The sequence below is a fragment of the Gopherus evgoodei genome, chromosome 6 (assembly GCF_007399415.2).
Source record: "Gopherus evgoodei ecotype Sinaloan lineage chromosome 6, rGopEvg1_v1.p, whole genome shotgun sequence".
Classification (NCBI taxonomy): Eukaryota; Metazoa; Chordata; order Testudines; family Testudinidae; genus Gopherus; species Gopherus evgoodei.
In genome coordinates, this window is record NC_044327.1 from 11,740,381 (window position 1) to 11,753,636 (window position 13,256).

The following is a 13,256-nucleotide window of genomic DNA, read 5'->3' on the forward strand; positions in this document are numbered from 1 at the left end:
GATGCACAGTGCAGGCCCTCATCCACTATACTACATTGCCTCCAGTAACATTCCTTCTTCTAGCTATATTTGCTCCAACCTGAGATTTAAAGGTGTGTTGTATGTACATGTTCAGTATTGCCTTGCGTGCTCACTTAATTGTAACACTGTCCATCAACTTTCTCCCCACACACAAACTGCAGTATGGTAACTGATACAGTTATACCACATTGTCTGTTGACAAGACAAAAAGCACAGAACAGCAGAGGACTGATCTGTATATCACTACAGCTTCATGGACACATTAACACGTACAGATAGGAAAAATGTTGGAGTTCTATTTACTGAAAGTTTGATTTTGTTTCCCATGATACTAACCTGATATTATTTACACAGTCCTCATGAGCTTCAGAGAGAGTTTTGATGTGCTTCGAAGATATGGGGTCAAAAAGCAGGACTTCAGTCTGTTCACAAGCAACAGTTAGCACTGACCTGAAAAGCAAAAGAGGTATCTTGCAGTTAGTAAGGAGAAATGAAGGCTGCAAAGTAACCATTACAGCTGCTGTCATTGATTCATCTCTCTTTTATTGCTAAATGGACACATTCCACAGATGGACACTGTTCCGATTGGCTTCGTACAGTCACCTTTTCTCAAACCCTTCCTACTTCATGATTGAACAGTGGAAATTGATCTACTGCAGGCATAGGCAACCTATGGCACACGTGCCAAAGGCAGCTCATAAGCTGATTTTCAGTGGCATTCACGCTGCCCAGGTCCTGGCCGCAGGTCCAAGGGGCTCTGCATTTTAATTTAATTTTAAATGAAATTCTTAAACCTTTTTAAACCCTTATTTACTTTACACACAACAATAGTTTAGTTATAGTTATATATTAGAGACTTATCGAAAGAGACCTTCTAAAAACATTAAAATGTATTACTGGCACGTGAAACCTTAAATTAGCGTGAATAAACAAAGACTCAGCACACCACTTCTGGAAGGCTGATGACCCCTGGTCTACTGCTTACTCATTTACCAAGTCAAATTGCTCTACTACCTATTCAGAAAGATTCCACCTCCTCTACAGCCTGGCTGCTGGCATACACTGATGCACAGCTGGTGTATTCACTGGACAGATCACATGGTCTTTTAAATTCAGAGTGTTTTATATGCAGTGTGGTTCTTTTATAGCTACTGAACTATAATGTTACTTCAAAACATTTGATGACACAATAAGGTATATTTTAGTACTGTTTTACAGTGTTCTTTAAGGGTACTTTGCCCTATCAGTACAGTACTTTATATTCTACCCTAGGAGTTCCTGGGTGGGAAAGTGTGCACTGATTGGTTAAGGATTACTGGCTGTAATAAGGACAGGAAAAGAAGGATGAAGAGTAGCAGTGGTGAAGATATGGGTTCTATTCCTCAACTCTATCACAGATTTCCTGTGTGACCATGGGCAATTAATCTTCCTCTAGCTATACAATGGGAACACATGTGTCTCAGGAGGGCACTGGGAAGCTTTATTAATTCACGTGTTGAGATCCTCAGACAGAAACCTCTAATACACATGCAATGGACAGTAGTAATACTTAACAAGTACATTTGGAACACACGTGAGAACTCTAGAATCTGGGTTATGTGTCACCACCCTGCCAGTTGTAATGGATGTGTTTGGATCATTTCAAACTAATGCACATGAAGGTGTTCCATAATCAGCACTCCACCAGTAAATATTTGACATTTAGCAATACTAACCAAACCAGATAATTACTTCATTTCAGGCAGCTGTTTCTGAAAGTCAAATTAATTTGCTCTGAGTCGTAACAGCTCATCCCTTTCTCTGTAATAATTTTGAGTTGGGTAGCTGCTCACTTAGGGCCTGATCCAAAGCCCACTGAAGTCAGTGGAAAGAAAACATTCAGGATACACTATTTAAAGAGTTCTCTGTCAGAAAGCAGAATTCCTTTAACCTGACTAATTTTAAAAAATTCAAGTAGAGTGCCATTTAAGGATAATCTGACCATTCTAGGAGCTCTGTTAAACTTCTCAATTACTCTGCATAAGGAAAAAAAAGCCCACACTTTTGGAGCAGAATTTGGGAATCATTCAGAACTTTAAAATACTTAGCTATTTTAGGACTCAACGATTTATTGCTAAAACTTTAGAAGAAAATAAAGCTGATGTGGGTTACTAAATCTTAAAAGTTGAAAACACTGGTAGAAGTCAGAGGAACGATTATTTGCAAATGCGTCACTTGTCACTAGCTGTGACTAAGGGTGCCTTCACAGCCAAAAGGTAGTTATTTACAGCAGGTTAAAACTAATGTGCGTTAGCTATCTCACTGTACAAACCTAGTGGAGGTAAGGTACAGGTAGCTTTTACCACAATGCACGTAGGCAAGATCAACATCCCATTCACCTCACAGAGACCCACCTTGCAATAAAAAACTACAAAGCCATGTCTCCACTAGGATTTTACAGAGAGATAGCTAGCGCCTGTTAATTATCCTGCTGTAAATGCAGTGAAGACTGGCCTAGGTGCACCTGTTCACTCATGTTAACAATTGTCAAAAGTTGTTTTCAGAATCTGAGAATCTAAGATCCTTTCCAGGGCACATTCACAGACAATACCAGGAAAGCAAATGGCAGCAAGACAATTGATAAAAATCCCAGAGAGGCACATAAGAGAAAGACAGCCATAATCTTTTGGGGGAGTCTGGCTCTGAATTAATCAAGGGTATCCCATTTCACTACCAAAAGACGTTTATGGTTTTAAAATCAGCTGAGTGTCACTGAGCCAGATGATGAGCATTACTTAGCTTACTTTGCATCATCACTAGAGCTAAACAAACTGATGTTAAAGCTGCCCTAAACGGGAAGCTAAGGATTTCCCCAGCATACGAGGATTCTTAAGGGGTGTAGAGTGATGCAATGGGGTATTTAATCCAAGAATAAAATGTGCTCCACCAAATCCTCACCCAGCAGAATGATCCCATGGGGAATGTTCTAGCTAGCCTAAGTTACAGTAGGCCTGTGCCTGCTAACTTGCGCCAAGTGTCAATTTGGTTCCAAAATCAGCCCAGGATCATCGGATGTGTAAAGGTATTGTAGACAAGGCCTAACTGGGTACTTCTGTACTGAGGTAGCTACACTGGCAAGTGGCTTTTTACACCCGTGCAGCACATCCACACTAAGGGGTTGCAGTGATGCTTCACTGCAGCTATGCCGGTGCAGGAGTCCCAGCGTAAGAAAACTTATCACACAAAACAGCACTAGTTTAATCCTCCATAAATGCTTCCTACTATTGTTACTGAGTGCTTGCTCTTCGTAACGTATCTTCTACTAGAGTCAATGGAAGTGGAAATAGCAACACGATAGTAATCAGATCATGACTGCATAATCCACTGTCATCGGACTGCTGCAGTTCTAAGCAAATGCTTTACATTGCTGGAGAGTGGAGATCCACAGCTTTCCAGTGGCTCAAGTCATTTGTTTGTAGCCCTGGCGGGTCTCCCAAGGTCAAAACTTAGAACTGACAGTGGTCTCCCCCAGCCTAGCACTATCTTCTTGGCACAAAAGCGAACACAGCAAGTCCCAGACCTTGAACTAGATCTTGTAACCCAGATGCCCACTGGTTCAAACATGGCGCAGGTAGTCATTAAAGCAATGGTTCAATCTAAGAGGTTCAAAGTTTTCTCCAGTAGCTTGTTAGTTTTACAAGAGAATTCTAACCGTTTACATACCATGCCACTCCCTAGGCCAAATTGTGCTCATCTTACTTATTCACAAGTTCCACTAAAGTCAGCGGTACTATTTGCATATGTAAGGCAAACAGGATTCAGCCTTAACAGAAAATCTTTGGTCTCAATACACAGTGTCATTCTATAGTTAAGCCTTGGCAGTGTAGCTTTTTTTTTTTAAATCAACTCTTGAAAGCATTACACAGATTTATTTCCTTACTGAATTTCCCCACTGGCAACATGAATTACACCTCACTTTGTGAATGCAGAAATCTTTTTAAAAGATTTGATGAAGTTACCATACTGAACAACAAGGACTTTGCGAGCAAAAAGTGGTCAAAACTTTTTGGCCTACAAATCTCGAAAGCATCTCTAACGGCATCTGCTCAGTTCCTTATTCTCTCACACATCAATGAGCAGGAGACCTATAGAGTCATTCTCTCTTCAGCCAAATAACAAAGCATCCACTTTAATAATGCACTCTCACACTGACATTGGATTTGTACTGGTTAAACTTTCAGAACAGCAAATGAAACTGGAACAGGTTTGTCAAATCAGGAAACAATACAAGATTTAACTTTTAACACTCTGCCTAGGAGTAGGAATACAGCTATGGTCATTCAAAGACAGACCAAGAGTCAGTCTAGTCTCAGTACCTACTTTACTACCCCATGGTCAATGAGGAGGGCTTTTTTCCTACCCCAAATTGTTAATAGATTACATATGCCCTGAAAGAATACTTTGTTGCTTTCTTTTAAAATAGCATATCCACGAAAACTATTGTTTATATACATGTATAATCACTATTTAATCTAATAACTTAACGTAGCAAGTTCCACAGAATTAGACATATTGTAAATATATTGGTTTCAGTAGTTGATTTAATAGTTTTAATTGGCACCCTCTTGGCTCCCTTGCTATCCAATTGGCCTTTCCCATTCATTGCTTTCGAGAGGTTTAGGAGAGAGACTGAAAGCACTATTCAAGGAGAGGCTATATGGAAAACATTATGTAAACTTGATGGTATTATTCTTTATTTCCTCCTAAATACAGCCAAACATCTAAGCCACTTCTTTTACCGAGCACTGAATACTGAATTGTTTTCTATGACTTGCATCTGCCATCATACTGCCCAGTTACTCTGTGCAGCTAGGTTGAGTAGAAATTTTTCACAACCCCTTCCTAAATGTTGGCAAAAGTTGCTGATGAATGATTTTGTTAATCACCTCACTATCTACTCCTCTCTAAGGTCCAGTATTGACCAGTGGTGCTAGTCCCTGAGGGACCCCATTACTAAACTGGCTGTTTATTCCTACTTTTTGCAGTCTGTTACCCAGTTTAACCATTCACAGGATATCTCGTGTCATCTTGCACTTGCCAATTTTAGCAGCTTCTTGTTAGTGACTTTCCCCAAAGATCTTAAGTTGTAGCTACCAGTACCTTAATCCTCTGCTATCGTGTAAATCCAGCAGATGGGACAGAGGATTAGGAGGTGGAAAACTCAAGTTCTGTTCACAGCTTTATTGTGTGACCTTGTGCAATTCACTCTCTTTCAATTTCCCCACTGGTGATACTTACTGACCTCAATCAATTTCCTAGAGATCCTCAGACTATTAATTGTAATGGTATTAAGCCTCCAACTGGTTGGAGAAACAGTTCAACCTTTGAAAAACATTCTGCTCCTCTAAGTGCTGTTTGAGTGGATTTTGGCCCTTTATTTCTGCCCCCCGCCCCCAGTCAATTAATGTCCATCCTGTGATCATGACAGCTATTCTTGCAGCTGAGTACAACAGTAGTACCCACCCCTCAGTCCTCTGGCATATAGTGTGACCTAAGCATCATCCCAAACCCAATCAGGCCCACATCGGGGTGCAGAGACAGGCTCATCAGCATCCGATTCCCCACGTGGGACACACCCTCCATTCTCATCAGAGCCAAGATTCCTCTGTCCCAGAAATGCAAGTGTCTCTGTGGGCTTCCCCACGGAGCAGATCATTTCCACTGGCTGCCCATGGTGGGGGTACAACAGAACTCTGTTGTACCCCCAAGGGATTTCAGGGAGTCCCTCCCCCAGGGAATGTCAGGGTGGGAATATCTCAGGTGGGTCCCAGCAGTCTCCTACCTGTCCAGGTGAGGGGGTGGGAGATACCTGACTATGCCCCAGCAAGGTCCCCCGCCACAGCCCCCCACTTGAATGGGAAGAAGTCCTTCTGCAGAAGGGTGCGTATTCAGATGGGTCACAGTCTCTTACTGATCTGGGGGTGGGGGCTCCCTGGAGAGGGGAGGTGACAAGGTCTCTGTCGTGGTGAAGGTCCAGGCGGGAAGGAGGGGGGCTGAGCATAGGGAGGTGCGGGGAAGGATTAGGGCGTGGGGGGGGGGAGGGATGGGGCCAGACACAGTGTGTGTGTGGGGAATTGGGCTGGAGGTGGGTCCGGGCCAAGAGGGAGGAAAAGGGGAGGTGTGTGTGGAGCGATCGGACCCGGAGAACAGCTACGGGGGGCGAGGTGTGTGTGTCCGGGACCGGGGGTGAGGAGAAAGGGGGGGCCGGGCCGGGCCTTACCCGTCCGGCGAGTACTCCAGGTTGAAGACGGCGCCGTGCGTGCGGGTGCTGAGGTACACGGAGTCGGCGGGCTGGATGGAGCTGTACAGCCCGGTCATGGCCCGGAAATTGTCGCGGGCCGGGTCCACGAAGAGCCCCCGGCCCAGGCAGCGGCCCCGCAGCCACCCGAACAGGCCCCCGCCCGCCGCCGCCCCCCCCGGGGCCTGCGGGGAGGCGGGCGGCGGCGGCGGCTCCCCCGGCGGCTCCTTGGCGCGGGGCGGCTCCATGGCGGAGGAGGGGCGGCGGGGCGGGCCCCCGCGCGCAGAGCTCATCCCGCGCCGCGCCCGCCCGCTCGCATCCCAGCGCCCGGCCCCCGAGCGCCGCTTCCGCTGCTGCCCGACCCGCCGGCCGGAAACCGCCAGCGCGCGGCGCGGCCCCTTCCGGTCCCGCCCCGCCCCCTCCACGTGCCCGCAGGGCGGGACGCAGCACGGCCCGGATCGGGTCTCCTAGCCCGGGGGGGGAGGAGGGAGTCGCGTCTACACACAAACCGGCGTGACGCTGGGGGTGGGGCGAGGGAGGGCAGGCAGGGCGCTTGTAGGGTTACCGCCCCTTTCACCCCTTCTTCAGCAACACCTGAGCAAATCCTGCCGGGGGGAGGGGCACACAACCAGAAATGCACGCACGTGTGCACCCCCCTGCACGGCAGCGCCCAGCTCACTAGAAGCTCCCTGCATGCTGTCAGCTGGGGAAAAGGGGGTTGGGGGCAGGGTAGGACCAGCTGGAAGGTCTGCTGAGATATTCTCCTCCTTTTCCCTAGATGTAGGGTGGGGGGTTGAGAAGCTCTAGGGCTGCAGGTTGCCTTCAGCCCTCATCCACAGCGCAGTGGAAACAATTCTCCCTCCTTCGCTATTTACAGAGTCCCCCACCTCAGTTACTTGGACTGGGTTCCTAGACAGCAACTGACCCCCAGGCAACTCCTTCACTCTTCAAAGCCCACTGAAGTCAGTTGAAAGGCACTCACTGACTTCCATGAATGTTGTATCTAGCCTGCGGCTTCTCACTTACAAACCTTTTGTCACTAACATAGGGGGCTTTTTCAGCTAGTTACCCACAAAGGAGAAAAGATCACATTTCACACAGTCCAACCATTTTCAAAAAAGGGTTATATTTTTTGACCTATGTGATTAAAAGTTGTGTCAAGAACCTTAATATTACATTTAGTTTAAAATACACAAAAGGTAAGATAATTGCATTTCCCAGACACGGTTTTGTGTTGAAAACAACTCAAGCAAGAAAATCATGTTTTCAACTACTGGGGAGTGGATGGAGTTTGTCCATGATCCATTTACAAAAGAAGACATTTTAGAAAAGTTGTGAGAAACAGATTGGATAGAGGAAAGTTAGTTGCAGTGTTGCCAACCCAAAGTGTTGAAAAATCATAGATCAGGCAGTAAAACATCATGAGACTGTCATAGAAATCAAGAGATTTGACAAAGTAAACTGGGCAGTTCTTTGTCATGAGGTTCGTAAGCCTTTAGGGTGCGTGAGTCATGTTTTCAAGCTTTTCTCTGCAACAGTGAGGGCTAGAAACTTTCTTTTTTAAACAATGGAATCTGAGATTCTCATCCACAATCACCTCACTCCAGCAGGTAGGGCTTTAAGAAAAACACCATATATCACAAGACCTTTGATAAAATTGCAAGAGTTGGCAACACTGTATCATGCATACAAACACTTGATTCCTTCACCACTCAGCATTCAGTCAAGAGAATTTCTTCATCTGAGCATTTGAAGAAAAAAGAAAAAATAGTTCACTGTCAGTGACTCTACAGGCCTGTTACTGCTGATATGGGACTTGTGATTGAGTAAAAACTTCCCACTATCGCACCTGCACTGCACAGCTGTGCTCAGTCTGGCACTAAGGCCCTGACCCAACTTCCAATGAAGCCTAGCAGAGACTTTCCACTGACACCAGTGGGATGTTTTGGAATGATTGTGCTATTACAGCAGCAGCATTAAGTTTTCACGGCAGGATCACATAAGAGTAATTAATAGGGCTGAGAAGGACATTCCCTTCTCCCCAACCCTTATTGATACATTAATCTCTGATAATTAGCAAAAGTGCCATGAGAAATTATTACAGCCCTTCACTGTCTGACAAGGGTTCGATACTATAGAGACTCAAAAGCTCATCTGGTATTTACTCTAATATTACAGATGTGATGAAAAAGTTGGCATGCAGCCCTTGTTTATAAATCACAATATGTTACCCAGCCAGTTTATCACAATCTAAACAAGGTTTAAGACAAAAGTTTTGATCTTGCAGCTACTTTAGGAATTAAAAGTGTTATGACTGGCCCATGGTTGAAAATCCTTTCCCAGCTTTTTGCATGCTGGAAGAAAGTGTAACCCATTTCCCCATCTGATCTCTTCTGGTAACAATCAGCTATTAGCTTGTGCCTTTTATATATATTCAGTAACTAGCAACATTAGCCACAGCATTAAGTGCTTGGTATGTTTTCACAAAATTGTGGGCAGCATTAGAGAGTTTCTGCCTTCTCCTTAGCCCGAGGTATTCTGCCCATGGTGTAGAATTCTTCGTTTGGACGCATATCGATAAAGTGAGCTATACGATTAGACATGGCAAAAAAGGAGGCAATTGTGCCTATGTCCCAAGCATCTTCCCGGTCAAAACCCTGAGCCTCCAGCTTTTGGAAGTGCTCTTCAGTTATGTTATCAGCGTGACTGACTGCAAGAGCAAACTCCAGCATTGCCTGCTCCCGTTCACTTAGATCGGCCAGTTTCCAATTCACAACAACCTGCAAGAAAGAAAGAAAAAAAGCTACAGAGAAATGTATTCAGGCCTATAAAACAATTGCAGCTGGGTCAAAAACTTAAGAACTTTTCATTCATCAAGGCTATTGGCAGGCTGTCTGGAGTGGCTCACAACCGTGAGTGCCAATCTCAGGTCAGACTGTTAGAAAGCAGAGCAGATACCACAAATTGATGGTATATTCTATAACTAGATTTCACCAAGCCAGTAACAAATGTGCACTCCTGGATCACTGTACCAGTCTCACTATGGAGTCACAGTCAGCTCTCCAGTCTATCTTGCCATCCAGACAAACTGGACTTCATGATAAAAAGGTTTTGTAAACCAAAAACCACATCACATTAGGTTACTCCCAATCCCAAAGGATCAGTCACTTACCCCAGATCAATTTAGTACTCTGGATCTCACACCAAAGACAACACTGACAGCCAATTCTCTAGTAAACTAACTAAAGATTTATTAGCTAAGAACAGAAATCAGTTAGTGAGAGGTTAAAGCAGGTAAAATATGTTAACAGGTGAGTCAAAGTTTGTAATCCAAAATGATAGCAGAGATGTAGTGGTCTGCTAGTTTCCCCAAAGTCTTTCAGGGTTATCCAGAATAACTCGGGGGATCTCCGTCTCCTTGTCCAAAAATTCCACTCTATTAGAATTCAAACTGTCCAGAGATGCAGGATTATTCTTTTGAATCAGTATTTATAGTTCATACTCACAAAAGACAATCTAATGTCTTCACCCACAAGGCCAGTGAATTTCCATTGTTGATCACAATGGCCCTTGCTTTGAAGTTAGCACTCTTCTTCATTTACATTTCCAAGGCTCCAATCACATTTGGTGGGTAATTTAATTACAGGGATATACACAATGTAAAAGGTAATGGAAGAGCAAACAATCCTTCATTAGTTTTCATGAAGTTTACATATCAAGTACATTCTCTTCTTAACAGTAACACACAGTTTTGATCTAGAGTTAAGAAGTTACATTATATGCATAATGTAATGTGACAAAAATCAACAGGTTATAGATAAGTGAAGACAATACCATTAACATTTCCTTTGAATCAATCTAATACAACTGAATTGGCCTGTGTTGTGGGAGAGGTACACCCTGTCAGCCCCTTAGGGCAGTATGGCTTTGCAGCCCAAGTCACTAAGGCAGACCTGGGCTTCAGGGCAGTAAGGCCCAGTGGCCAGAGTCTACGTAATGGCCTCCAGCAGCCCAATTCACCTCCCTGCCCATTGGCAGTCTCCACAGCAGGTCAGATGGGATAGGGGGACCCGAGCCTACCCTTCTCCACTATGTCCTGACCCAGGGCCCTAGGGAACCAATACCTTGCTGCTCAGTCTCCTGTCTTTACCATCCCATTCCCTGGGTTGCATCCTAACCCTTCTTCCAATGCAGGGGGTCCCGTGGCAATCGCTGCCTTGCCTCTGTCAGCCTCAGTTGTTGTCTGGAGTTTGGTAGAGGCACCAACCTGGCTAGCATCAGCATCTGGTAGATCCAACAGTTTCCCAGTGGAAGTCTGCAGCACATATCTGCTCTCATCAGCAGTCCACCCAGCCTGAGCTGCTCAGCCTATAGCATGGGGTTAATCCCCTCCAGCCCAGTGCAGGGTAGGTACACCCCATCACAGTCTGATTACACTACAATATCTTTTGACATGCCTTTAATTTCTATTAGCATCTGAGGGAATTAGCCTGCAGTCCCGTCCTGAACTGGCACCTGGGTAGACAGCGTCACAGCTATGTTTTGTTTCATGGAAGGACTGAGAGAGGTCCACTAGAAAATGTTTCCTCCTAAGAGAGAGACAAGTACTGAAAAGACATATGCAATAGCAGCAAAGGAGAAATGAAGGCCAGCATTTTCCCAGATTGGCCACTGATTCTGGGTACCCCAACTTGAGAGCCCAGGGGCAGCTGACCGTCAGAAGTGCAGTGTCACAACACCAGCTGAAGTCAATGGAAGCTGTAGGTTGCTCAGCACATCTGAAAAATCTGCCCTGGCGTGGATCAGGCAAGCCCCCAGCCAGTATCAGATTTCGGGGTAGTTCAATGTGGCTTTGCCCCCTCCCCCTCCATTCTAGCACCACTGGAGTTCTGACAGAATGGAGAATTCTCCCCTGGTAGCTGGGCTGGTCTATTTCTCTGTGACCTGCTCCTGGCTGTTGTGGTAGAGGAGTCTCTCTTTTTCTTTCAAATTCAGTGTCTCCCCCTGCATATGGCAGGCCCTAGATGCACTGGGACTGTAGCAGTACTGGTGAGCATATAGGAAGAAGGGAAAAGCCACACAGAGGCTATGCAGAGGAGGCCAGACACAGCCAGCACACTGAAGATCACTGCTTTGTAGCAGGTCTCTCCAGAGCAGAGGTGGGAGCAAGTTAGTGATGTTATTGGCCATTTCCTACACAAATCGTCTGATGGAAACCCCCACACAAGGTGGGAAGAGGAAGAAGATTTAGTTTCCTCTGAACCGTACCAGAGATGCCATGCACATAGCCTGTTTACCTGGACTATGCAGAGGTCATCAGGATTTGGTCCTCACAAAGCAATTTTCAGACCTTCCTGCCACTAAAAATATGAGTGTAAATTAAAACAGTGCACTATCAATTTGAGGAGTGCTTCAATGCTCCTCAGATGTCAAGGATGGATTAAACAGTCTCCACTAAAGCTTTCTACTAAATTCTGCATTAGCTTATTGTGCTGGCTGTTAACGGAGGATAACCCAGTCGTGGGCAGAGAAACAAATGGACTAGCTTGGAGAAAGAGAGCTATTGTATTAGGCCCCAATCCTGCAAACTGCTTCACACAGGCCCAGTGAGGTCCATCTGTATGGCACAGATTGTAGGACTGGAACTTAGACATTTCAGCAGTCAGGAAAAGAAGAGACTTCATTTTGATTATATTTTTCCCCATCTCAAGACAGCCTACAAAGCAGGCACAGAGTATGCCCTTTTGTTCTGATATTTTCATTACTCCGTTTAAAAACAAACAAACAATCCCACTCACCTGATCTGCCAAAGCTGGCTTTTTAGAATATATCCGATGTAACGCACTGTGTGCAATTACACAGTAGGGGCATCTGTTAACAACGCTTGTAGCCACAATAATAAGTTCTTTGTCAGCCTTGCTGAGTCTTCCTGTGGGGGAAAAATAAATAATCTAAGGGGGATTTCTTATTGAAACTTTTCATTTTATTACAAAAGAATACACATGGATCAATGGTACTGGGAAATAACAGATGCCATAGAGTCAGTGGTTGGTATGTACTGAAGGATGCAAGAAAGTATACAGAGAGACATCTGGACTACAGGGGTACTGGAACAATTTGCATAACGGGGGGGTGAGAGCCATTGAACCAAACTGTAAACCCTGTTTATGATGGAAACCACTTCAAGCCAGGGGATGCTGCCACATCCCCAACATCCCTAGTTCCAGCACTATGTTTGCCCAGTACAGTTTTGCCAGTAATTTAATAGAGGGTTGAATCCTGCAGTCCTCACTCAGGGAAAATTCCTATTTAAATTTTGATGGGATAAGGATTGCACATTTGATCCATAGATAATTAGAGCCCTAAGTTTCGAACAAAAGTAATTGTACTAATGTAAGTAGTTAGTGGAACTGCTAATCAGTCCTATCAACATCTCACCTAAGTAAAAATACTCACGTGCCTAAATGTTTGCAGTAGACAGGTCCTTAATCAGTACTTTTCCTGTGCTTATTTCAGAGTCAAATGATTAATAAGTTTGTATCTTGCTACTTGATTCTTGAACCCTTAATTTTCAAGCTGAATTTTGTTCTTATAGGCAAATGCAATGTTGCAGGCCCTATTAGCAAAGGGGAGGTTTGCTTTTGTGCAGGAGACAAAATAGAAATAATGAGGTTCTCCTGAAGTTGATGGGCTTGAGACCATGTTTTATAACCATCAGGCTGGGCAAGTCACCTGGACCAAGCTTCCAGAGAGTCTGAATTTCTCAAAAATTGTTGGTGTTTGAATACCCTGGGCAAACTGAAACCCATCAAAGACTAGATGACCTCCTGAGGTCCCTTCCAACCCTGACATTCTATGATTCTATGATCATTCTCCAAAGAAGTCCTAGGAATGTGACTTGAGCTGTGATAGAGTTAAATATAAATCTTGGGGTTTACCTATGCAACGTCAAATACAG

The 13,256-nt window shown here is 44.7% G+C and overlaps 1 protein-coding gene across 1 annotated transcript in view; it reads right to left on the reverse strand.

Moving 5' to 3' along the window:
• Positions 1-6,466, reverse strand: part of DCAF10 (DDB1 and CUL4 associated factor 10) — a 31,246-nt gene extending 24,780 nt beyond the window's left edge. The window contains exons 1-2 of the mRNA XM_030566268.1: positions 6,281-6,466; positions 358-471 (exon numbers count right to left, since the gene is read on the reverse strand). Coding sequence (XP_030422128.1) covers positions 358-471; positions 6,281-6,378 — 212 coding nt within the window. The 5' untranslated portion in view covers positions 6,379-6,466. The remainder of the gene's footprint in view (positions 1-357; positions 472-6,280) is intronic.
• Positions 6,467-13,256: the final 6,790 nt, after the last annotated feature.